The sequence below is a fragment of the Quercus lobata genome, chromosome 4 (genome assembly GCF_001633185.2).
Source record: "Quercus lobata isolate SW786 chromosome 4, ValleyOak3.0 Primary Assembly, whole genome shotgun sequence".
In the NCBI taxonomy this organism is placed as follows: domain Eukaryota; kingdom Viridiplantae; phylum Streptophyta; class Magnoliopsida; order Fagales; family Fagaceae; genus Quercus; species Quercus lobata.
In genome coordinates, this window is record NC_044907.1 from 77,416,484 (window position 1) to 77,443,209 (window position 26,726).

The 26,726-nt window shown below is 33.8% G+C and overlaps 1 protein-coding gene across 4 annotated transcripts; it reads right to left on the reverse strand.

Annotated features, from left to right (window-relative positions):
* Positions 1 to 268: 268 nt before the first annotated feature.
* On the reverse strand, positions 269 to 25,267 carry LOC115984312 (probable LRR receptor-like serine/threonine-protein kinase At1g56130). Of its 4 annotated transcripts, XM_031107300.1 has the most exons (25): positions 25,044 to 25,265; positions 21,051 to 21,237; positions 18,815 to 18,886; positions 18,556 to 18,627; positions 18,374 to 18,445; positions 17,843 to 17,914; positions 15,418 to 15,489; positions 15,261 to 15,332; positions 15,005 to 15,076; positions 14,854 to 14,925; positions 14,507 to 14,578; positions 13,888 to 13,959; positions 13,735 to 13,800; positions 11,922 to 12,014; positions 11,497 to 11,562; positions 11,215 to 11,259; positions 9,460 to 9,530; positions 7,164 to 7,537; positions 6,440 to 6,638; positions 5,067 to 5,228; positions 4,325 to 4,440; positions 3,067 to 3,277; positions 2,744 to 2,975; positions 2,513 to 2,663; positions 269 to 830 (listed from the first exon to the last, which is right to left on the reverse strand). In XM_031107300.1, the coding sequence occupies exons 1-25, from the start codon at positions 25,165 to 25,167 to the stop codon at positions 453 to 455; spliced, it is 3,195 nt and encodes a 1,064-aa protein (XP_030963160.1). In that variant the 5' UTR covers positions 25,168 to 25,265; the 3' UTR covers positions 269 to 452. The 4 variants fall into 4 exon arrangements, with proteins under 4 accessions (XP_030963160.1, XP_030963162.1, XP_030963163.1 ...); XM_031107302.1 differs by lacking the exon at positions 11,922 to 12,014; XM_031107304.1 differs by lacking the exons at positions 269 to 830; positions 2,513 to 2,663 and having other exon boundaries at positions 2,823 to 2,914; positions 25,044 to 25,267.
* Positions 25,268 to 26,726: the final 1,459 nt, after the last annotated feature.

Genomic DNA, 26,726 nt, shown 5'->3' on the forward strand with positions numbered 1-26,726 from the left:
AGACTTGTGTGCACATACCCAAGTCCTATGATGATGTAGCTTTCAACAATTGTTCTATTGACTTGCTCCAAGAGGCAAGTCCCATGACCTTGTTATACTATCGAGGTGCTTTTGTTTGTTAGGGGACAAGGACTACACAATTCATTCTACACATTCATTGTTACTACATTTTGTTATAGATTCCAAGAATTCAATCACCCCGGGAATTTATTGGGGACTGATATTGCCTTGACTCTATTCAAAATAACTTCAAAATTGAACAAAAACAGGAAGAAAGGAAAATTTGTAATATACAAGCAACTGGATCTCCATATGATATGACATACAAGATCCGGAGTAAAAGAATATGAGAAATTTTTTTATTTTTTATTTTTTATGTTTATCATCAAAAAGAAAAAGAACTAGGAAACATAAGAAAGAAAGAAGAAAATAAAGCAAGAACCAACTGTGGTCTATTCTCCAACAGCATCATGAAGCATAGGTACAGTTGCAAGCATTGGTGAAGGTTGTGAATCACCAAACATGCTTGTGCTTGTTGCAATGTTGTATAGGCTAGTATCAGTTCTGTCGGTTTTAATGTCACTCATAAAGCTGGTTTTGTCATCGAATTTCCAATCACTCAAGTATCCCGGCCTCGAAGTTATAGTGCTCACTTCAGCATCTCCTGAAAGCATTGCCACCACACGTGACATTGATGGCCTTAGCATTGGTGATGCCTGACTGCACAAAAGACCTACTCCAATCATTCGTTTCACTTCTTCCTCACTATACTCAGATAATTTCGAGTCCACCAGTTCGATATCACGTTCCTTTTCATGTAGGTGCCAAGCCTAAGAAGCAGGAAAGTGACAATCGTTAGTGAAATACTTTTGACAAGAGAAACTCTTAAGGTCTATTTCACTAGAGTGGCATCAGAGAAATATTCACTTTGATATGTACAAATTATGAATACATTTATCACAAGTTTCAGCACATAATAGAAATTATATGACTAGGAATGCCACTTAAGGAAGGCAGTTTGTTAAAGATAACTCTCGGGGTGCAGTGGCCCTTGCTAACAACATTCAGTAGGATCAAAACGAGGATCATCCTTTAAAGCAAAGAGCTATGACTTGGTGCTCAAGGGAGTGCAGCAGGGTTTGCATCAACCATAGAACTGCAACATTAGATATCAATAGTATATCAAGTTTGAGATTTGATGGAGCCAGTGCATAAGGGGTTATCTCAAGACCCAGAAAGTAATGATAGGGATCAAGGTCCTCTATCTAAAACTTGGTGCCAAGAGGTGCCAAGTGTAGAAATAGAGGCAAGCAGAGATGGTGTATTGCCTCTTAGAACAGGATCATCAACATCTGTGAGGAGTGGCGGTACACAAACATGAAGTGATCAGCTTGACTCGTCTGGAAGCCAAACTGAAGGATAAAGGAATTGAACTGTGGAAACCAGGCATGAAGGGCCTATTTGGGGGCATTAGATCTCCTTGCAAAGCTGACCAACATGGTGAGGAAGTTTAGGATGGAACAGCCTGGAGGCTAAGTCATGAAGATAATTTCCGCAAGAAATCCATGCAGAAACACATTCTTAATGTCTAGCTTCCAAAGAGATCAATTAGACGAGAAAATAAAGTTTAGAAAAATCCGAATTGTGGTAGGTTAAACCCCAGGGATAAATGTCTCATCATAATTAGAAGCCAGCAGCAATGGAGAAGGCAGAACCTCGACTCAAAAAAAAAAAAAAAAAAATTGAACAAAAAGAATGGGAGCAGAAGATGGGTTGGTTACAAGGACTCTAATACCATGTAAGAGTGTGAATTTTCTATGTACTGTATTCATTTCAATTGAGATATAAATATACTTTGACAGTGTGTATATGGTAAGCATAATAAATGGGGAACACCATACACCTAAATATTTGTAATACAGTCTCGATCTAGCCTTTATATATGTAACATAACATCAATATAGGGGCTGCTTAACAAAACTACTCCATTCTACTTGACCAAGCTCTCTTTTTTCTCTTTTTTGAGAAAACATGGCAGATGGATTTTGGAATTACATCAGGATTCACATGTTAATGAGAAAGAAAAATAGTGTAAATGACAAAAGTTGGGGTCATCATGAAATATAAACAATACAAACCAAAGGACAAACAAAATATAGAAGTCATATCCTGGAAATCTTAAAGAGCTTTAGATTACCATTGGAACGTATTTGTTTCATACCCTATCATGTGAGTAACAGAAATCATTGTAGTTTCTATGGAAAACAAAAATAAAGTTGATACTATTTCTTATGGACATGAAGAATTCCCTGTTGCTACCTTTGTCTCAAAGGCCCTTCATTGTTTTTTTTTTTTTAACCAAAATAAACTTGGGTGAGACTGAATTAAACTATCATAAGTCTAATGTGAATGCTAGAGTCGGGATGATTTGGAACTTCTAAATGGGTCAATGTTTACCAATAAAAAAATAAAAAAAGAAGACTAATAAAGATTACAATAATTTTCTTCTTACCCATTCAAGAAGATATAGCTTCTCTTCTTCCAAGCTTGAGTCAGCATTAGGCCTGCCACTTACAATCTCTAAAGCCACAACACCGAAGGAAAACACATCAACCTTTTCTGTAAGGTGCCCACGCATTGCATACTCCGGCGCAAGATACCCACTAAAACAATAATTAATAGGTGAGGTATTACATATATATCTGAAGCAAAAAGTAGAATAAAAATCATTGAGTAATCTTACTATGTCCCTGCAACACGGGTGCTTAAATGTGTCTTTTTATCATCGTAAAGTTTGGCTAAACCAAAATCTGAAATTTTGGGGATAAACTCTAAGTCGAGCAAAATATTACTGGCCTTCACATCTCTATGTACAATTCGAAGCCTTGACTCCTCGTGAAGATAAGCTATACCTCTTGCAATTCCCATGCATATATCAAAACGAGTTGGCCAATCGATATTCAAACTTCTTTGTTCTGCCTCATGCAAACCGTTTGTTATAAAATCTGTAGTGTTGTACTCACTAGAAAAATAGATATAAAGTTCAACAAAATCTTATGCTCTTACCAAATAATGCTTGATCGAGACTCCCATTTTCCAGATACTCATAAACAAGAAGTCGTTTATCTCCTTCCGTACAGCATCCATAAAGTTTCACAAGATTACGGTGTTGTACAGAAGATATAGTAGCAATCTCAGTTACAAATTGGGTGTTTCCTTGCTGAGATGCTACTGAAAGCTGCTTCACAGCAATTACTCTGCCATCAATAAGAGTTCCCTGTAGAGTAAACAATTTGAAGGCAAACAATAAGCTCTAAATGAACAATTCTATGGTCATGTTGTATTCAATTTGTATCTTTCACTGTAAATAAAATTAGCGGTGACAGCATTTTGACAGTTTGGATCTTAATGAACCAATGTCATTTTTCTATCAAGTTCTCAAGCTTTTGAACCATGAAATTGAATTACAGATATCAAGTTGAAATGTTCTTAAGAGAGTTTTGGTAAGATGATCAGTTTGTGGGTTTCAATCACCTTTTATCTATTAGCATTTAGCACCTGCATAGATCATTATAGACCTTTCAACTGAATTTCAGCCACGGGGCATACCAATGGATTTCATTCGTCCATCAAATGGCTTTTTATAGCAACTAAGAAAATAAAATAACAGATTATTATAATGCAGTGACTTGGAAAAACATAGCCCAATATTTGGCCAAACAAACCAACAGCCTCGTGGCTTGGTGCACTGCCCAGTGGGGGATGAACCCTGTGTTCAAATCCCCCCAGCCACCAACTTATTGTAAGCGAGAGAGAGAGAGAGAGAGAGAGGGGAAGGTGATATTGCAAGCTGTGATTGGTTATTGGTAGGCCATTTTCAAGATACTTAAGTTTGTGGCAAAGACATAGGCTACTGGGCAGAACAAGTTTATATGAAATCTGTCAAGAAGTAGGATTGTTAGATGTCTATGTGAATAGTTTGCAGTCCACAATTTCAGTCTTTTTCCCTTTTTTTCATCCCCAAATTTAGTTATATCATTTTAACTTATTTAATTATGTTAATTTAATTGATCAACATAGTCATAAGAAATTTAATGTTGTTTTTGTAATTTCTTTTTCAAAGAAGCTTTCCTATAGATATACATTGTACTTTACAAGTTTTGTTATATTAGAATAAGAAACTTCTCTGAGGAGTTTCTTGATTTCAGGTAGGTTCCATATATTTTTTTCCTTGCCTTTTTAAGGTATTCATCAAGATATAACAAGATCTAACCTACTATATTTCCATTCGATGTTAGCTTGATTCTTGAAAACAATAACTAACCTTATACACAGGTCCAAATCCCCCTTCTCCAAGCTTATTAGGACTAAAGTCATCTGTAGCAGTCCTTAGTTCGCTGTAACTGAAAGTGTATGGTCTAGCATCTATCCCAAGGAAATCTACATATTCAACATGAACTCAGGTTATGATCAATTTGCTTATATGGTTCTTAAACATAAATACCTCTTGAAACCAGATAACAAACAAGATCAGACTGCTTATTCTTGCAAAAATGTTGCAATACCTTTTAATTATTAACTTGTTTTAATAAGAAATCTGTTTTTGTAAAACACCACCAAAATGTGTTTTGTCTAGAATCTGTTTAGCTGAATATTATAAAATGGGTTGCAAGACCTTACTGAAGTTTAAAAATACATGTGTTTTAGGGGTGGAAATCAATTTCTTCTCTAGTTTTTGTATATGTGTGCATATATATATATATACACACACATGCACACACACACACAAATACATAGATACATACTTATATATTGTTAGGCACATTCACATACAAAATAGTTCTCACTGGAAATGCTTTTATATCTCATTCTTGTTGGACATAAAACTATAATGAGACACCAATGTTTCCATTTTAGCTTGGACATAAGATGCAGCATCGAAATTCCATCCCCAACATTAAAGAAACTGATTTACACAGGAAACACACTAGTTTTGAATCTTCAGAATACCACACAGTCAAGAAGCCAGACAATTCTCATCGTTATGCAACAGAGTTTCAGTTTACCTTCATCTTCCTTGGTGTGAGCTCCATTTTTCCTGCGAAAAAAGCACAATACTGCAAAAATGGTAAGAAAGCTTACAAGTGCACCAACAATTATCCCCACAATCAGACCAGTCCTATTCTTCTTTCTGCTTGGAAGGCTGTTACTGACAGTAGGTATGAAATCTGTAAAAAAGGTCAGTATTTCATAAGATGGAACTAGTAAGCTGGAAAATCAGGTACTAGGATCTTCTCAATTTTCACAAGAACTGGATATGCAGCTCTCTTTACCATGCTACACCACATAAGATCTTTGGAAATTAAAAGGTGAAGTGTTCAAAATGACTTATAGGCTTATAGCAAAAGTTGCCCCCAACTCAGCAGTTTTATTGAGCTCTAATAAAAGAAAATTTCTTTCATTCTCTTTTTCTTGATAAATAATAGTATGGAGAAAAATATGATCCACAACTGAGGAATACCAAGTTTCTTTCATTCTTACAAGTTTTTTGAAGGTTGTTGATGTGAGTTTTGGAAAGTGTGCTTTGATGACATGTTGACCTTTGGAGAAAAATACTGTGTTGGGTTAAATTGATTAATGACATGTTGACCTTTGGAGAAAAAATACTGTGTTGGGTTAAATTGATTAACCCTAACAGTGGTATTATTATACTCAAAATATTATTATGCACATTACAAATATACTCTCAAAGGGTTTAAATCACAACTTCAAATAATATATAGACTACGTTCCAATATATATAGGGTTGGGTTCAAGTTACACCTGATTTGAACAAATTTACCGTTGGATTACATTATCTTCATATATTTTACATATTTGCAAAATTTCAAGATGATCAAAGGTTAATAGCCACGTCATCAATCAATTGTTTAAATTTAAGTTTTTTTTTGTTAAGAATAATGAATAAAAGATAAGTTCATACATCAAATAGGAAATAACAACCGATTGACATGAAAATTGGCATATATGTTAAGAACATAAAGAACGTGTAATATGACGGTGGAATTTTCAAAGCATGAATTCAATAAAGTGGAAGAGCTACTATTTTCATGAGATAGAATGCTTGCAAAGGAGACATTTTGAGTCCCTATTTTTAATGTGGAAAGCCACCTTTTACAAACGATGATCTTTTAATGTGATAATAGACATCTATGCTACCAGAGGTCCAGAAGCTCAAATGACAATTGTCTTGTGTGACAGTTGTTTCGCAGATTAGGAGGATGCCACAACATCCAACATGCCCGCCCTCTTTGACATTGCAGCATATTGTAGAGGGAACTGGACATCCAGTTCTCTATGCAGAATTGAAGAAAGTTGAATCCCAACATTAGTAATAAAATTTCCCATGGAACATCTTAATAATTTCAAATTCAATTACCTGGAGTTACACTGATAGCTGAAATAGTAGGTCCATAAGTACCTCGAGAAGGTAGGCAGCAAGTCCCCTTCCCAGCCCAAAAAAGATGGATTTCAATATAGTTTTCAGATACCTGAGCCTTAAATCCCTTCTGGACAGCTCTAAATGTGACGCCACCTGCCTCCTTTTGTATGTTGAAATCCTTCGAAACAAGATTCCCCTGGAAAAAAATGAAATGCAGAAGTCAGATAATTTTTAAGGAACATAGGTATTTTGTTGCATTCAATCGTAATAATTTATCCTGATTATAGACACATTCCTGATATGGAAATATTTTACTCATTGGAATTGTTTCTGTTAAGAAAATGAATTGGGAAAATGCTTTTAAGAAATTGCACAGGGCCCTGCTGTACTGGACTAAACTTTTGAGAATGCAAAAGAACACTGTGACTGTTACTGATTTCTAGATTTACTAACAACTTCAGGAGTTAACTCAATATAAATCACATTTTAAAGTCATCCTAGAAACAATGAATTAGCCAAATCATTATGATTCCAAGTTGAGGCATTTGATTATTGTCATACTTTAGTGCTCATAAATATATATATATATAAAATATTTGATAAAATATAAAAAAGTCATACTCAACTAATAGGTAACAAGTAGTTTGTGTCCAAAAGATATCAGTTTAAAATGTGCACTAAATACAGATTTTCTAAAACGATTCAACTATATAAGAGAGACCTGGATATAAATATCAAAGAGGCGTATCCCGAGAGTGTTCCACTTAAATGAACCTTGGAAAGCTGTCTCTGAAAACTGGAGAATCACAGTGTAATTGCCATTCTCCAACCCCAAGCCATAGTATCTTAATGAAGAAGCAGAATTTCGTGCTGTCTGGAACAGCCTTGCATCTGAAGTATTTGTAATGTGAGAAGATGTAGAACTTTCATACTGAGGATTGTTGCTCTCAAGAAAATATCCAACATTGCTAACTGCCCACCTCTTTGTGTCAGTCACATAATATGTAGCTGGCCCAAGTGTCTCGTTATCCCTATCATAAACAATCCCAGAAGAAGTGATCTGCGGACCACCACACTTGATTGAAAAATTATAATCTGCATTACAATATAATATCACTTATCAATATAAATTCAGAAAAGCTATTTTAATAAACAAAATAGTCAGGACTTGCATGTGTCCTGATTTGCTTGTATGCATGTTACAGATATAGTCAGGACTTGCTTGAGCTTGAATTTTAAATATCCATTGCAATCTAGGAACCTATTTTGCAGAGACAGAATCTAAAAATTGGAATGTAGCTGGTCACTTGGTCGTGATGGATTCACTTTTGCTCATAGCAGATATAACTTTTCAATCGTAAAAAATGAAAAATTAAAATTCTCTCATGCTCAAACATTCCACTTAAATTAATATCCCATAAATCTTGCACGCAAGAGGAACTCTCATGTATCTGACTATTATAGAGTTCGATAACATGGGAATTCATTTGCTCCACACATATATTCAAGAAGAAGTTAACCACTCCACCAGCCAATGCCTCTATCATATAAAAGGGATGTATGGGCCTCAATTTAAGTAATAGAAGTAAACTTATAAAATAATGAGCATGTAGATTGTAGCCACACAACAGTTGATTATCAACAGCATATCTCCTACTTTCAAGATGAAAGTCTGGATTAGACCCATTTGAATGGAGATTTGTAATTTAAAAAGACAATATAATGAATTGGAGTCTACAGAAGGGTTGTAGGATGAGATACAGAGAGGTTGATCAAAATTATTGTATCATAACTTTTATTTTTTAAGGGTCTCTCAGGTTTTGCAGTCCCAATAATGTCTAATAGAATGTTATACAGTTTAGGGTCAATTGTAGAAGGTTATTTACTTGCATTTTTTAGTTTTATGGATCATAAAATCTGAGAAGGGGTAGAGCAAATTCTGTGAAATCACGCCAGAGTTTTCCTTCTATAGAATAAAATGGTTTACCAATTGGTTACATAGCACAAAATACAAAAAAGTAGTTAACAGCTAATCACGTGGATTACATAGCACATTCAATTTAAGTACACTGCATGGCTTTCATCCATCCCAAGCTATACATTAGTCTTGGAACATAGTATAAAATTTGCTTTATGAGCCAAATGCTAAAAGATTTAAATCCCACGATTCCCCCTCCCCACCCCCCCTTTTTTTAATTTTATTTTATTTCTTTTGTCCTCTCCATGTTCCCATTGTAAAACCTTTCCTTTTGTTTTCTTTAATTCTCATGGGGAAAAAAGAAATGACGTAGCCTGTTCCTCACTTTGTTTTTTCTTCATTCTAAAACCAGTGGCAGAACCAGTCCTTTGGGGCGCCATACACCCCCCCCCCCCCCCCAAAAAAACCCAAAAGAAAAAATCAATTTTTTATTACACCCACACACATATTATCAAAGTTAAAAGTTTACAGTATATTTATGAGTTAAAACTTATTCTAGTATTATAATTTTTTTTTTTTTTTTTTTTTTTGCATACATGTATATACTTGTACTAATAATTGTGTATTATATTTTTTGATTTTATCTTGAACAGTTTATCAATGCCAATAGTCTGGCCCCCCCCAACCAAAATTTTATGGCTCCTTTATTGTCTAAAATAGAATAGAAATCAACAAACATGAAGTGGAGAATCAATTATTAGCACTAATAGCATTTTAGAACCTTGTATTTTCATCAACACTATATCATGATTATCGACAAAGTGCTACAATGATGATTTTTACAATAAGTGCTAGACTTGGTCACTGGAAATATCATTAGTTTTTCATGACTATCAATGCCTATGCAAGGATTAGTTCCTGATCATATATACCAAGATAATAAAATAAATCAGGAACAAGTTCGGTTGATAATATTAAGTTTAACTATGTTCTTGAAAATTTATAGTCCTTGAGAAGATTGTTCTCCTTCATTGACCTAACACCTCCTCATTCCAATATAAAATTCTTAAGAAAAGGATTAGCCCTCAATTGTGCTTACAGATTCCACTTCCAGACCCTCGATTGCAAGGGAAGTTCCGCTGAAGACAGTTCAAACCTGAAGGCAAACCACTGAAAGCAGAAAAGAATTACACTTAAGAAAAGAAATAAATATTGTTTCACATCAACCACTAGTGAATTAAGTGGCACTTTCTAATTGATGTGCGTGTCACCATTGGGATTAATTTACTCCTGTAACAAGAAATGTACCATGTTAAATATGCAAGCATGCTCTTCACATGGATGTTCCCACAACAAAGAGGGATTGAGTTATCATTTGATAGTCATTGACAGCACAAAATAAATAATTAAGGTATCCTATTGATTCCTTCACTCTCTCTATCTCTCCCTCACTATTTAGTGACTACAAATTTCAGAACATGGGGTCATACTTAGTTGAAGATAAAGGGATAGTGGCTACCATGAAAAGAAAGGGTTTATAGCTAGGCATGATATTTAAAAAAAATAAAAAATAAAAAATAAAAAAAAAAGAAAAAAAGACCCCCATCAGATCATTACTATATACCATCACACTGTATATACATGGTGCAATTACTCTACACCCTTCAAATGAAGAAAAAAGGAATACCCGTATAAGATTATCTTGATGAATTAGAATTTCCATATCAATGACTTTGTAAAGGATTTGGAAACTATTTTTGTTTATGCCATATGTTCAGCAAAGTGACTTACCATTTCTCTAGGCTTTTGAAGTTCTAACACCAATGTGAGAGTTTTGGGTGTATTTGGGGTTTGGGTTACAAGTGTACTACCATTGTAATCTCCCTCATTTTTAAGTTAAACTTTCTCATCAACAACAACACTGAATAAGGGCAAAAGGCTGAATCACGTAAATCATGTTTCCTTTGTAGTGGTTGTTCTACCTTTTTCTATTTCCATTTCATATAAACCCATTATAATTGTCTGCATTCACAATAAGATCTAATTTTAAGAAAAATACAGACATATAATTAATTATATTTATTACTCATTGTCCCAAAATGAGTGCCTTAGTTTGAGATGAAAATACTTTTTTATGAAAGAGAATTACTACAATGATCTACTAACATGTCAAAAGGTGGCAAAACTTTTAATGAGTGTCTTAGTTGTTTTACTAAATAGGTAGAGATAATATGGAAAGATGATGATTCTTTGACTTTTTGATAGTAGAGATTGTGCCCAAAAGGAAATAAGGGTAGCACTTGTTTAAGACCAAACTAAAAATTTGGTCCTTATACACTTGCCACAGTTTCAATTTGGTCTGTGTACATTTTTAATTGTGCCAATTGCGTCCTTCAACTTTCCAAATCAAGGTCTGTCAACTTTGAAAATCAAGTTAATTTTATCCTTAGAAATTCACTTGATTAAGGATAAAAGTGACTCGATTTTGAAAGTTGAGGAACAAAATCAACACAATTAATAGTTGAGGAAGAAATTGAAGTTACCCCAATTATTGGAGGACCACAAGGGTAGTTTGGCCCTCATTTGGCCACCACATAATTATGTCAAATACAAATTTACATATCAGACATCAACTAATTTTTATTAATTTAAAGTTGGAAAAACATTATGGTTCTAACAAATATAAAATGAAAAGAAAAATTATGTTTCAAGGCGTCAATGGCCAGAGTACAAGAAGACAATAATAATGATGGTCAGGTACAACAAGACAATAACATCGTAACTCAAATGTGATTAACTATTCATTATGGAATGCTCATGCTATACAAATGAAAAATAACATCAAGAGAATCACCTGCTGTTTGAACTTCCGATAGTGAAGTTGTTGACAACTATATTGCTGCATATTGTATCCAATGACAGCTCAATGTAAGTTTCTAATGGTTAAGCATACATGCATTACAAACCATATAGGAAATGAAAGTTTTTACATGATTTAAAAAGAAAAGAAAAAAAAGTAGATCTAGAGGTAGAAGGTCATTAAGTTCAGAAAGTACATTGAATATCAACCTATGTGTAAACTAGAAAATTACTAAATATACCTGGAAAACAAAGGAACAAATAATAGAAAACATACAGTTGAAGATTTTCTTCGTTGATCCAAGAAGGAAAGCTCCCAACTAAATTATTGTAGGACAAATCTCTACAAGCAAATTACGAGAATGATGAGTCCATATTGCAGTAAATTTTTTTTTGATAAGTAATAAGTTTTATTGATATCAAAAAAGGATCACCCTAGTACATAGGTAGTGTACAAGGGGTCAACAACTCAAAGACAAAAATTACAAGGATCAAGGAAATCAAAAAAGAAGGGAATGATTGGTTTTGCATAGCAACCAACCAACCAATCCAATAAAGTGTTAAAGAAAAATGACTTGAGGTCAAGTATAGATCTCTCAATATCCTCAAAACACCTACTATTTCTCTCCCTCCAAAGACACCACATTAAGCAATGGGGTACAATTAACCAAATAAAACCATTTCAATGATGACCAAACCTGCCTTGCCAACACTCTAAGTGCCCCAAAACGGATTGCAGCATAACCCAGCTTACTCCAAATAAACCCAAAACCATAGCCCACAGATCCATAGCAACTGGACAATGAAGGAAGAGATGGTCAACTGATTCACCATTACACTGGCACATGTAACACCAATCCAATATCCAAACCTTCATTTTTCGTAAATTGTCAATTGTCAAGCATTTCTCTAAAGCAACAATCCAAACAAAGAAAGCTACTCAAGAAGGAATCTTTTGTTTCCAAATGCTTTTCCAAGGAAAACAGAAGTCAGTAAATTAACATAAACACCATGGTTAGTATAAGATATTAGTTGACCCATCCATCTACTCTTTTGATTATAAGCTAGACAATGCACTAATTCAAATCTAAAATCCTCCATTTCTTTATATTTCCCCAATGAAGCAACGCAAGCTGATGTTACGATCTTCATTGATATCCATATTTTTCGCAAGGCAAACAATTCAAATAGACCAATAGAAAAGCTTCAAGATTGAGATGAAGGGTGTGAACCAACAAATTCAAGGAAGAGCAACTCCCAAATAAATTTCAATCCACATTTCTAAAACTAACTGAGACGCCACTTTGGAGGTTAAAGATCTCAGCCGAACTAATTTTCAATTTTACCTTGCAATTTCTATCTTGAAAACAATATCCTTATTCTATTTCAATTTCCCTCTTTAGTTTATTTTTGGGGTGTGTGTGTTTGTGTTTTAACAAGGATCACTTACAAAAAATAAATATAAGACAAGAGAGAATATTATTATACACAAATAATTTTGGTAAACATCTACATTTATAAGCTAGGATGCACGGACACTTCATTTGGGTGTCATACCCATGTCGTATCCGTGTCATACCTGTCTTTTAACTGTGTCCAATCTGCCATATCATGTTATAATTTTTCAAAAATTTCCTGTGTCGCTGTATCATACCTATATCCATTTCCGTGTCCATGCATCTTAGTTTATAAGTCATCTCTCACGATAAATGTAATCCTTTTCATTCCATATTATTTGTCCATCCTTTTATATATGTATATCAAAAAATAGATGTCCAATTTCTATAATGAATGTACATATTTTTATAACTCTGCAAAATTTCCCTTAAAACTTAAGAGGTTGTCTCCCTTAAAAAAATTGAAAAACTTTCTAAACTAATTTTGGAAACTTATGATTTTGTTTTTAGACCTGAAGTAAAAAAGTTTGCTTAAAAATTTTTGTTTATAAAGATAAACAAAAAGAATAGGACAGGGAGTAACTATGACAATTACAATACCCGAAATTTGATAACTAAATTAAAATTGTTAAATAGAGTACTTACAGAATTAAAATGCAATTCATGACTATAAAAGACAAATTAAAAGCTTCTGTGGAATCATGAATAGGAAGATTCTTTAGACTAAGTTATATCATTAGATTATACTGACAATTTCATAAAATTATTTATCCTATGAGCATAGCATGATGGTGGTTAAGAAATTATGATAAGGACATCTCTCTTTCAAGGAAGCAGTGGGGATTCACCTTCCCCCTTGGTTAATACAAAAGAGATCATGATGCAAAATCCATTTGGGGGCATTCAAGTTAAGAGCTTTCAAATTCCTGGGAGTTTCATTACAAGTTTCCTCAAACAATTGTATGCATTCTGCATAGAGCAGGTTATTATTTCAAACAACAGCAAGCTGATATATGTACAAGTGAAAGACGGAATTTCAAATTTTATTTTTAAACACATACAAACAAACCAAAGATTCAAAAGAATGATGCTAGGTACACATTATCAATTGTACTTACATATTGTGAAGAGTCGAACTTTTTGATGCTGGCAGGGTACCATTTAATTTATTGTTTCCAAGAAACCTAAGCATGAGGCAACAATACACACATTATACACTAGACATACATGTCAGGTGCAATATAATATAATTAAAACAGTTAGTACTTTACAGGTGAGAGAGCGAATTCATGCTGAAAAGCGAGTCTGGAATCTGTCCAGTTATGCTGTTGAAGCTCAAATCCCTTAGACAAGAAAAGACAAAGAAACTAAAATCACATGGTTGGCTAAATAACAGAAGATAGAAAGTAACAAATTTTGAAAACCCAAAAAATCTTTAAGGAAATTAAACTCACACTCAGTATACCAGCCCCAAGAAAGGGAAAATCTTAATAATAGAAGGAAAAAAAAAAGGGGGGGGGGGGGGGGGGTTGTACCTAGTGCACAAAGCTCCCCACTTTTGCGGGGTCCAAAAAAAAAAAAAAAAACTAATTTGGATTTACAATGAAGTGATCCCAAAACTCAATTATAGAAAGATACATGCTATACCAAGTTTCTTTCCTAGAAAATCCAAAGCTAGTAACCAAGAAAATATATCATTTCATTTAGATTTACTTTACAGATTCTAGTATAAATAATCCACATAGATGTTTATTTCAGGTTGAGGTTGTTAACCCATTAACCAGTAGACCAATTCCTCATTCAAGTGCTACGAAGACACACATATTCAACTTAACACATTGCTACCCCCTACTTTATCCAAAGAATCATCCATCAACAAGTACAACTTACAGCTGCCATAAGGATTGGTATTCTCCAATGGTAACTGGAATTGAGTCAGAAATGTTGTTATTCCTTAAAATCCTGCAGGACATGTAATCTGTTAAAGCAAGAAAAATTAAAGGAAATTAAGAAATTATATGCCAGTGTTATGCAAATACACACAAACAAAAAGTCTCTCTCTTTCTGATACAACAGTAGCACCATAGAGTTTCCTTGCTCTACAGCCTAGGGCCCATGGCAAACACCATGGACCTCTGGCTTCCAGCTAAGGCCCCTTTGAAAGAACCTTTTCAGAATACAAGACACCCCACAACATTTAGATACTAAAAACATTGGATTGTAAGCTGGAATCTTACAAGATGCTTAGAGACTTCATTTCCTTAATGAATGCCAGTGAAGAGCTACCATTAGATAAATCACCTATTCTCCTACATCATACATGGGATTATTAGCCTCAAAGACCTGCAATATATAAACAAAATTAACTATATAGATGTAAACACTCACAAGTCCATCAAAGAAGTTAAATTGGAAAATGACGATGGTATAGGGCCTTCAAAAGAGTTTCCTTGAAGCCTCCTACAAAAACATTTAGGAGTAGCTGATAGTGAACTGTGGAAATATACACTTGGTGTTGAATATAAACTTGAATACTACATTTTTTATCCTATTTTAACAGTTTTCAACAGACAGTGTACTGAAAGCCTAGTTCGTACTTTAAGTGCGATCAAGAAAAAAAAAAAATCTATTAATATCATCTTACAAGGTTTGAAGATTTGACCAATTCCCTATGAAGCTAGGTATCCGACCAGTGAGCCCAGTGTTTGATCCCAACCTGCGACAAATAGAAATATTTGCTCAAAAGGAAACATGATAGGATTTTATTTTTATTTTTTGTCAATACATTTAATTTATCTTACATTACATTCAGGTTCTTTAGATTAGCAAATGTTGGCGGGACCTCGCCACTAACTCCAGAACTATCAGCATACCTGTCAAGGTAAAAACTATTATAAAAATAAGAAATAAAAAAATCTGTTGCAATCTGATACTCATTCCTTACATAATTAAAACTGCAATAATCATCAATCATGATTCATGAGTGTAAAAAACAGTAAGGCAGGTGCACACATATGAACCTAAAATGTAGGGTCATATATGTTGGCAGCCCATCAAAATAAATGTAACTAAGGTTTACTGCAATATGCTATTCTGGACAAAGTGAAAAAGAGTGGCCTTCCTCAGTCATAGCCAGCCACCCACAGGAAAAAACCCTAGCCTACTTTTCCCTTCTCTCTAGAGTACTCTGCTTGTTCTAGGGTTCCATCAAACAATTGCCTTGGGATTTCATATTGTTGTACATACACACTAACAAGCAAAAGGAGGATGTGGAATTTATTGGTTAGGCTTGGAAGACATGGAATGGAGCCAAAGTTCATACTATCTCATTGGGTTTCAGCTAAATAGCACGGTAAGATTCAAAACCCAATTTAGTTTGATGCAATACCATGTGAATATCTATTTCATTGGTATCAGAGCCATAGGGTTCTTTCCCATTAATTATAAGCCCATAGATGGCTTTAGGAGGTCTTTTACACCATGTTTTTGCAACAGACTTAAACATTAGTTTATGTTTGCCCTTGATGGCATCTCTTCGGCTATTTTTTGGCAGCAACATTTTTCCATTAGACTCTTGACATGACAAGGATTCCAATGGGGCTAGCCTTGCTTGATTTGGATGTGTGTGCAAAAAGATATGACAATTTTTCTATTCAGACAGGGTCTAAAAAAATTTTAGTGAAATTTTTGGAAACAGTATAGAATTTTTTAGCTAATTTAAGGCATTTTTCAGAAAACTTTAATTTTGATTTAAATGCTTTAAAAATTGTGAGCTCCTGCTCTTTGATATCTCTCATTTTTTATGAATTATTGATTCTAAGCGCCAAAACACGCTCGAAGTCAGCAGTTCAAGAAACAGAAAGGTTCCCCCTTTCCCCTCCCCCCGTAGAGGCAGTCGTGAATCTTTCTGCTTAGTCGAGCAACCATTGCCTTCTTGTCTTACAGCGTTAATACCGGATGCATTGATCGAATAGATGACTAAGGCTTAGAACTGATAGCAATTGAATCAGCTGTTGATGCAATAGAAGTAGAAGGTCTTTCTGCCCCCTGCTCTCGAACGTGCTCTTGTCGCAATTGAATCTGAATACCAGATTTTCTGGGTATTGGCAGTGAATCAGGTAGAATAGGTAATTGTTCCATTAGGAGCTCTTGTCTTATAGAAGTAACCGGTGTTGGATAGAAGACTGTTTTAGTTGCCGGTACTACTGCTTGAGAAGAAGCTACACATTCATCTTGAAAATCAAATCATACAACCCATTAATCTTTATTTATACCTTTACTAAATTGACATTCCATGCATCTTGTTTTAGTCATAGCCTTACTTAGCCAAAAGCATTAAAACTCTAAAGCACCTATTCAAATTTCTAACTTGACATTAACTCTGCTTTTAGTTTAATCTACTGAAAGTATATCATCAACAAAAAGATATGGACCTTATGTTGATACTTGATGCAAACCTATAGTGTATCATAGGAAACTCACTTGTGATGCCTCCACTTGTTTTCACATTAGTTACAGATTTGTGATACATATCCTTAATCAACTAAATAGTTATATACTGTATACGTTTTTTTTTTTTTTTTTTTTTTTTAAAACCCACCTCAAAATACACTTTTTGTGGGTCGATAAATTACCGATTATCCCAAAAACTTAAACTATTAGGAAATAGTAAATTTAATCATTTAACCATAATTCTATTATAGGCCAAGAAAAAACATATCAACGAAACCCCTCATTTAGTCTCTTAGTTTAGTCTCTTGATTGTTTACTTTTGCGTTCTGTTTTGTGCTTTGCTATGTTCATTCTCATGAACACATTGTAAGTTTCTTTTTCATTTTTTCATCAATAATAATTCTTATATTACCTATCAAAAAAAAAAAAAAAACATATCAACAAAACCCCTCATTTATAAAAATCTAATTCATACTTATTCAAACACCAATAAATTATTACGACATTCATAATCTTGTTCATGTAGTCAAACAAAAACTGCTTTTCAGCACCTTGGGAGTTATGGGACCAAAGCTCTCCTCTTTTCTTTACTTTTTTTTTTGTTTTTTTTTTCCTCTCTCAAAGAAATGATTATTTTGTGCGACACACTGTATTTAAAAGTTATTTTAGAATAAATCCAAAGCCTACATCTGCAGGCTACCAAATGCAGTCTATCAAGATACAGAAGTTCGCACTAATAATTGAATAGAAAGTCAACAATGTTTTACAACTTACAATTGTTGTAATTTGGTTAAATTCCCAAGCTCAGATGGCAGAGGACCAGAGAAGTTGTTAAACCCAAATGCCCTACAAAATTGGCAAGTAAATCAATAATATTGTTCGAAGGATTACATTCTCTTAGGTTCAGATTATTAGTTTTCAGTACATGAACCAGGTAGAAGGTGACAAGAACTCACCAAAACCTAGCAATGGCAATTAGAAAACATGGTATGTGTCAAATACGATTGTTCATACAAATCGTTTACTTTGATATCGAATCATAGTATGGCTCGCATGTTTCATTCAAGAGTAATAAATATTGTCAAACTAAGTGACCAAGATTGAAGGATGTCAATGCGGGAATATGAAATTGCCAATAGTGTTAAAGATTTTCCAAATTATGAAGAAGATAACAACACAACTAAGCAGAACTAGAGAAAAAAAAAATTAAAATAACAAAAAAGGTTCTTTCATCTTTGTTATACTGCAAAAACATCAGATTGCCAGTTTAGGCATGTTACAGAGTTATTAATGAAAAAAACTTACAGTGATAATAGATTAGTAAGCTTCCCAAGTTCCTTTGGAAGCTTTCCTGATAATCTGTTAATGCCAAAGTTCCTAGTAAAGAAAAAAAGTTATAAACAACACCAGAAATAGAAATAAATATGGCTGAAAAAAGATATGTACTTTGAATAGGAACTTTGAAATCAAAATTTAGATGAGCCTACAGGTATTGCAATCCAGTTAAGTTGCCAATGGATGCGGGGATGGGACCAGTTAAGTAATTTAGGCCTAGATCCCTGTAAGAGATGAAGGAAACTCAATTTCCATAAAAGGACATAATGCAAAGGGCAACAAGTATATATATGGGTACACTTTCCAAAAAAAAAAATTTAAAAAGTAGCAGCAAATATTTCCATAGGTTGATATTGTGCACCATTATACAGTTCAGCTCAAGAACACCAAAATACAAATAAGAAACCATACACATTGGTGAGGAAAGTCAAAGTCCATAGCTCGTCTGGCAGCTCACCATCAACGTCCGATCCAAAAACCTTCCTGTCATGAAAATTATAACACCAAGAATCATGAAACAAAATGTTTTAATGATTCAAATATCCATGATTTTCAAGTAATTCTAAATGAAAGCTTTGAACTTTGGCATTATACTAAATTTTGGTCACAAACAAGAAAGTCGTTGATTTTAGGAAACTAATGAATTGAAAAGAAAAAGTAGAAAAAGATTATAATTCTAATTTGGACTTTCTTCATTTTCATTTTAAGCTTCTACACATCAAAGACCACCTTGACATTGATGAGGTTGAAAAAATCAAGACTATAATTGACAAGTTAGATAAAATACAATAATTTAACAAAAGAAAAAAAAATTATAAGTATTTAACAAAAGAAATTAAAAAAAATAAATAAATAAATAAGAAGAAAGAGTGGTTTGTATGGAGGACCACTGTAGAAAAACCAAAAAAAAAAATGCCCAACATGTGGTACTACATTAACATCAAAAAATAAAGTACTGAACATGAAAGACAAAATTTAAATATGGTCCAGCCAAATCTTACTTTATCCACAGATGAAAATAAATCCACTATAACTATGGAAATTACAAGGACAACAGTGCACAACACCAAATCAAACATGCTAAAAAATTCAAGCTCTTAAATCCTCTCGGTTGATTGAATCCACACCTCCTCATTTCTTAGTCCTTTACAAATCTATTAATATTATGAACACTACAAAGGTCCCTCTCTCATAATTTTAAACCTTTGTAACCACACGCATTCAGAGTCTGCATGCCAATTATTAGGTAAAAGAAATCCTTCGGAACCAAAATAATCGAAAATGGAGTCAATGGACATAATAAATTGCCAAAGGTACTTTACAAATGTTAACCAAGTTGAAACAAGGACTTAAAAAAATATTTCAAGAAAATTAATACACACTCGTATCAGGAAAATCTTAAAATTTGAGTCCAACCCCATAGTACATCTCCAATGATACTAGTGAAGTGCACAAAGGTGTAAAATGTTAATATCACAATAATTCTTGATATATTAAGCAAGCATTGTAAAGAGAAAGATCATAGCCAGCAAACCTGAAAGCCTAGAATCTAGTTCGGGAAGAACAAGGCCTAACTGTATAACTAGCTAAAGGACTACCTAAGCTAAATTGTGAATCACTACCAACTCTAAAGACCTCTGAGCATTAGCATAGGTCTGCAAGTTGAATCTGAGTTAGATTTGCTCTTATGGTTTAATCCTGCACCTGGTACAGCCCAAAGAAAGGAGTGGGTATGCACACTGTGTGAAGTGATTATTCTAAAATATAATATCACTGTTAATACTGTAAATAAAAATAAGAAGAGAGCAAAAAGAAAAGGAGGATCTTTTATTTTTGTATCTTAGCCAATCCATTCCATATATATAATAGAAAAATTTACAAATATCACAAGGAATATTCTAATGGTGATATCTAGCATGGACACCTCACCAATGATATCTTCTAGAACAGTCAAGAATAGGGGCACTGACCAATGGTATCTTCTAGAAGAGCATAAAATTCTCTCTATATAACAAATACAACCACCAAACATTGACATGCGGAATGGCAAGACATGATAGAAAAATTAGTGTGATGGGAGGTGATAGGGGCAAATTTTTATTTCTATTTCCCAATTAGACAGTATATATATATATATATATATATATATATGAGAAAAAATATGATGAGATGCCACCCATAAATATTGATATAGCCTCACCCCTTCCTACGTTTTTTGGGAGATTACTTTTAGATTCAAAATGTTCGAATGGATCTTTTCTTTTTTTTTTCACTTATCATCTTTGTATAATAACTCTTAACCTATAAAATGTCCCAAATTATTGCAATAAATACATCAACATAAGTAAAAGTGTGTGTGTGTATTGAAAGTGGGACTAGCTAAAGTAATGTTGGTTTGTTGGTTTCCATAGCTAGTAAGAAAGAGATCAATCCATCAAGGTAAAAGACCAAAACAAGGTCTGTCTTAATGGTTGCATCAATTTGCATCATTGAGAGCACTTTTAAGGCTACTTTTGTACTGACAACTCAGAGTAATATGAAAAGGTGAAAAAGGAGAGCACTATTATTTTCTCTATAATGAGCATATTTACATTAAAAATCCCAGAGACAAGAGTAAGCACGAGAATTGCATTGAGCAAAAACTTACAGTTCAAGGATATGGCAAACGGTGCCATTTTTGTATGAACATTTACATTTGATAAAGGGGTTGTAATCCGTGTCTGTAAAGCTGGTGTTGTCAATTGCAGCACCACTGCATGGCTCCCCGCTTATATTCCATTGACCCGGGATTGGTGATATCTTCCATTCTTGAAAGATTGAGTTTAAAGCTCTCACTGCAGCAATCAAATTTCCAAGCTATGTACATGTTAGTCTGTAACACCCCATGATTTTATTACTAATTTCTTTCTTATACATGAATTAAAAAGGAGGCCCACAATTAAATGGATTTAATTGGTTTGGGCCTAGGAGATTTAAATCTGATAATTATTATGGTATAAGAAGCCCAAGTGAGATGGCATAGGTATATATATATGGGGCTTGGTAAGCTTTAAAAAGGAAAACCCTAGCCTTTTACCTCTTAAGCTACACGTGTATATACTTATAAGGTTTCCTTTTGTTTTAGCTACAACACACTATTGAACTTTTCTTTTCTTCACTGTGGCTAGTGGAGACGGCAGGTATGGTTTTCTCCTACTCTAAATTTAGGAAGTTTGAATATTCAATGGCTAGCAATTATTCCCACGCTTATAGGAAGCATCTATTATTTGCGTACCTGATAGAAAAATAGGTGTTGTTGGGAAATTATTGTGTACTACCGGAATACCATAAAAGCATACTTCCTCCTCTCACATGAATTGTGGGTTCCACTAATTAAATTTATGGTGGGACCCACAATTTATGTGAGAGAGAGGAGTACGCATTAATGGTACTCCGAGAATACCTAATAATTTTCCGTTGCGAGAAATTATACAATCTTCTGGTGGATCACGTCACTTGCCCACCATTCTACTAAAAGACTCCTGCTTGTTCAAAATTACTGAGTCAGTAATCAGTTTCTGTTTAAAAATATTCTATCTCAGCAATTTTAAACATGTAGGGGCCTTTTAGTGGAATAAAAATATTCTATCCACTATAAGAACCTTATAATTTCTCCAAATATAGGCAGTGACTAGAATTAGAATAATTGTGAAAATTTTGGAAGCCTGATTGATAAGTTCAGGCATCAAACAGGGCATTTCAATGCTCCCATCTATCAACTTAACAACTGCAACTCCAGCAATGATGGCCACGAATTCAATAGCCAAGCCCACTGACAAAGCTGAAGTGTATATCAAAGAATCTAAACACCTCCGTAGGCTTTAATATTGATAGATTAAACTATTTAAGTATGAAAACTGATTTTAAGTGGGAAATTTGTGTATTGATGAACCTATTTTTGGTGTTGCTAGGTTCTAATTCTACTGATTTTTTGTGACTCAAGGATGGTTGATTTCATTTTTGCAACTAAGAAATAAGTGGTATTTACTAATTTTGGGGGTTTTTTGAAAAACAGTTTTGATTATGAAACTCTTCTTATATGAAAGAAATATGTTGATATCCTATAAATATATTGATATCCTATAAATGTTTGATGTGCACATTGTATGGAAACATTGACTATTTGTTATATGAAAGACTTGTGGGACAAACTAAACTTATTTAAATTTGTATGTGTGGAGAAATCTTTGTATTTTGAGTATTATGACTTGATTATTTGTTGTGGGCATCTTGAATTTATTTTGAATCTTATGGTAAGTCGTGATTAAAAGTTCAGTATTGTATTTAGTCCTTAGTAAGAGACAATTATACTGTAATTAGTCCTTAGCAAGGGACAGTCCCAGAAAAGAGGACAGCACATTTGGTAGCTCCTTAGCAAGGGAGTATACCATTAAGGATTCAAAAAGGGGGCTCCTTAGCAAAGGAATGCATCTTTAGATTCCAAAGGAACCGCCCTTAAGAAAAGGGATGAAAATGGAGTTTTAGTTCTAAAAGGGGACAACACAACCCTGTCAACGGGGCATATACATGACCACACAAAAAGCCTAGGAAATTTTTTATATGATTTTATTGGTAGATTATGATGGCTTACAATATAATGATATTTTTATATGAAATATTTGATGTTAAAATACGGATAGTTTTGCAACTTATAGCTTTGTTGTATGGAATATTTATTTAAAAAGGTTTGTTCCCACACCCCACTGTTAGTGAATTCCATTTATTGAGTTATCTCACCCCCTTTTATTCCCCCTTACAGATACATTAGAAGGATCATTAGAGATTCTTGAAAGATAATAGTTACAAATTATATTGTGAAACTGAGGGTTTCATTATTATTTTTATGGTATTGAATATTGTACTGGAGAATTATTTTGAAGATATTTTATCTTTGATGGAATTAGAGCTCTGACATATGTGATGAGATTTTAGGTTGTTAGTTGCACTTATTTAATATTTTTATGGATTATTTTAATTGAATAGACTTTTATTTTTTATGATTTTGGGGCATTACATAGTCAACTTGAGAAACAGCATAGAGCTACACTCTCTATGATGAAGCTATCTTTTCAATCTTTAATGGTTAATCAATGCTTTAATTTACTCCGCAAAGACTAGAAATATTTTTTCAGTCTTTAATGGTTAATCAATGCTTTAATTTACTCCGCAAAGGCTAGAAAAGATAAAATAATAACATAGAGTCATTATTAAGCTTACAGGATGTATTGTAAATGAAGGATATATAGTTTTGTTAGTTTTAAATCAATCCTCAAAAACAAATAAAATCAACATTGAACTAGATAGGGTCTTTATTCAGTTTCACTAGACTCGAATGTAAACCACTTTGGGTGTTTAAAAATATTAAGAATTTAGTTCAATTTGAGTAATTTATAATGCAACAAATCAAGAACTAGTTCCTTCTTTTATAAAAGAAAACAAAGCAGTTTAGAAACTTTAGTTACACCATTCAAAACTTGGTTTTACGATTTGTTGAGAATCACCAAAAAGTCAAAGTATAATTTAATTATCTGGCACATTGTATTTTGAATCAAGTTTCCCAAAAAACCGCATGGTTAAATAGTTGGCTAAGGCACTAATGTAGGAATAGAAATTTCAGATTCAATTCTCCAAGACTGCCAAAATGTGTTATGCTTTATTCTAAATAAGGTATTGTTTATTGTAAATTAGTGTAATATTTGCAACCAAAATGGTGTTTATGTTGGTCACCTGCTTATGAATAGTCCATTTGTGATAGAGTGATATAATTTTGTATTGTGGTTTTGGTAAATAAACTGGTGTGATGCCTAAAAGAGTGAGAGGATTGTTTCAATTTTCGCAACGAATGTCCAACTCTTTCAGAAATAAGGTATATGGAATATAGCTCCATTGTGTTTAATGTGGCAAATTAGGAGAAAGAGGAATTGAATAGGACTTTCAACGGACAATAGTTGAATACTGAGAGATAGAGATCCAATTTGTGTGATATCATAGATTCATTTTACTCTTGATATTGTAAGTGAACTTATGGCCATATAGAAGGTATATACCATTTGTACTCATTTGCAAAATTCCTAATCCAATAAGTCTAACAACACCGAAAACTTCACTCCCTGCCCTGGGTTTTTGAGTTGTGGTGGGCTAGTCAATGAAGTGGCAATGCTATGGGACAGAGGATGTGAAAAATTGAAAATTGAAAAAAAAAAAAAAAAATTCCAGTCCACCTAGATCCAACCATTTTTACACCCAATTTACAACTTGCTAACTTGTGCGTAAGTGGCTGAAGAAAAATGGTGGGTCCATAAAATTTGTACCGGGCAAAACAAGTCAACAACTTGGGTGCACTCTAGATTTGTTCTCTTTTTTTTTTCTTTTTTCTTTTTTCCCTATCTATGTTTTTTCTTGATTTTTCTACCAGTACCCTTTCTTCAATAGTGTTCAATAACTTGCTAATGTTTCTCCTGCAATTAGTATTGATATGTGCTTATCTTAAAGATGATAGTATGACCTTTCTCTGCACAACATAATTGAATACAGTCTAACAAAGCAAAAAAACAACATTTAGAGAGAGAGAGAGAGAGAGAGAGAGAGGAAATAGGTGCACCTTCATTAGGATCTGTAGCAGCTTTTGTTTGATTCTGGGCATGAGCAACATTGACAAGGCTAGTGATGATTAAGAGAGCATAGAAGAAGGTAAAGGCAAACATGGATGAGGGTGGTCCTGACATGAATTCCAAATAGAAGTTGGAAGTTCAATAAACCCAACTCAAACTACACACATGAAGAAGTACGAAGCTACTGGACACAGTGAGAGTAAAAAAACAAAAATGAAGCGCTCAGTGAAGTCCAACTCAAACTACAATGACGTATGAACAGGATGTGGATCCACGTGACAATTGACATGTCAAAGTCAAGCGCGGCGCTGGCACCTATACTTTTCGTTTGGTATAACAATTATTCCACCGCGTTTTATCCCGTTCCCATTATACGTTGACTACTTTCCAAAAGAGTTGTCTAATTATTATTTTTTGGGTAAAAAAAAAGTTTAAGCTAGGGGAGGTTGCTGAATTTTATTTCCAAATAACATTAAATATTAAAAATTTTAATTAGTTGACACATTTCAAAAGAATGTTGAAAACTAGCATTTCGAACGTTTAAAACTCGAGTTCCAAGATAAAAATCGAGTTTTAAAATCTTGATTTGTGGAAATCGAGTTTTTGAGACTCGAGTTTCACTTTTTCTTTCTCAAGTTCTTCGGAGTGTCAAATCGTTCTTCGACGGCAGATCATTCTTCGTTCTTCTTCTTCGTTCTTCGACAGCAGATCTGAAGACCAAATCGTGCCTCTTCAAATCGTCTATTTGTTCTTCCTCTTCAGATCAAAGTCAAATCATCTCTTCGTTCTTTAGATCAAATCGTGCTTCCTCTTCAAATCGTTCTTCCTTTGTTTTTCTTCAAATCTCCAAGTACAAAGTCAAGATTGTTTTGCTTTTTGGAACTCAAGTCCCTAAGACTCGAGATCTATAGATTGAAATCGAGTCTCTAGAACTCGAGATGCTACTTTCCAACTTTCTTTTTAGCGCATCATAACTTACGATATACTCCCTCCTCACTGTACTATTCTGCACATTCCCCCGAAGGTTGCTCCATAGTAGTTATATTAAACTTATAGATTACATATCAAGGAGGATTACTGGCAGTCTAATTATTATGATAATTCGACAGCAGATCTGAAGACCAGATCGTGCCTCTTCAAATCGTCTATTTGTTCTTCCTCTTCAGATCAAAGTCAAATCATCTCTTCGTTCTTTAGATCAAATCGTGCTTCCTCTTCAAATCGTTCTTCCTTTGTTTTTCTTCAGAACTCCAAGTACAAAATCAAGATTGTTTTGCTTTTTGGAACTCAAGTCCCTAAGACTCGAGATCTATAGATTGAAATCGAGTCTCTAGAACTCGAGATGCTACTTTCCAACTTTCTTTTTAGCGCATCATAACTTACGATATACTCCCTCCTCACTGTACTATTCTGCACATTCCCCCGAAGGTTGCTCCATAGTAGTTATATTAAACTTATAGATTACATATCAAGGAGGATTACTGGCAGTCTAATTATTATGATAATAAATGCTATCGAGACAAACGTGTATTTATGAGAGATGAATATCGGATATGTAATAAATTGGATATATGAAACTAATAGAGAAAGTTTAGAGAAAAAACTAACAGAGAAAAAAAAAATTTTGAGAAGAACTAATAGAGAAAGTTTAGAGACAAAAGTCACAATTTTTA

Coding starts and splice junctions, on each gene's coding strand:
- LOC115984312 (XM_031107300.1), bottom strand. CDS start 25,167: ATGTCAGGACCACCCTCATCCATGTTTGCCTTTACCTTCTTCTATGCT. Junction 21,238..25,043: donor TGCTACAGATCCTAATGAAG/GTGCACCTATTT, acceptor TGATTGCTGCAG/TGAGAGCTTTAAACTCAATC. Junction 14,926..15,004: donor TTAACTTCTTTGATGGACTT/GTGAGTGTTTAC, acceptor TGTATGATGTAG/GAGAATAGGTGATTTATCTA.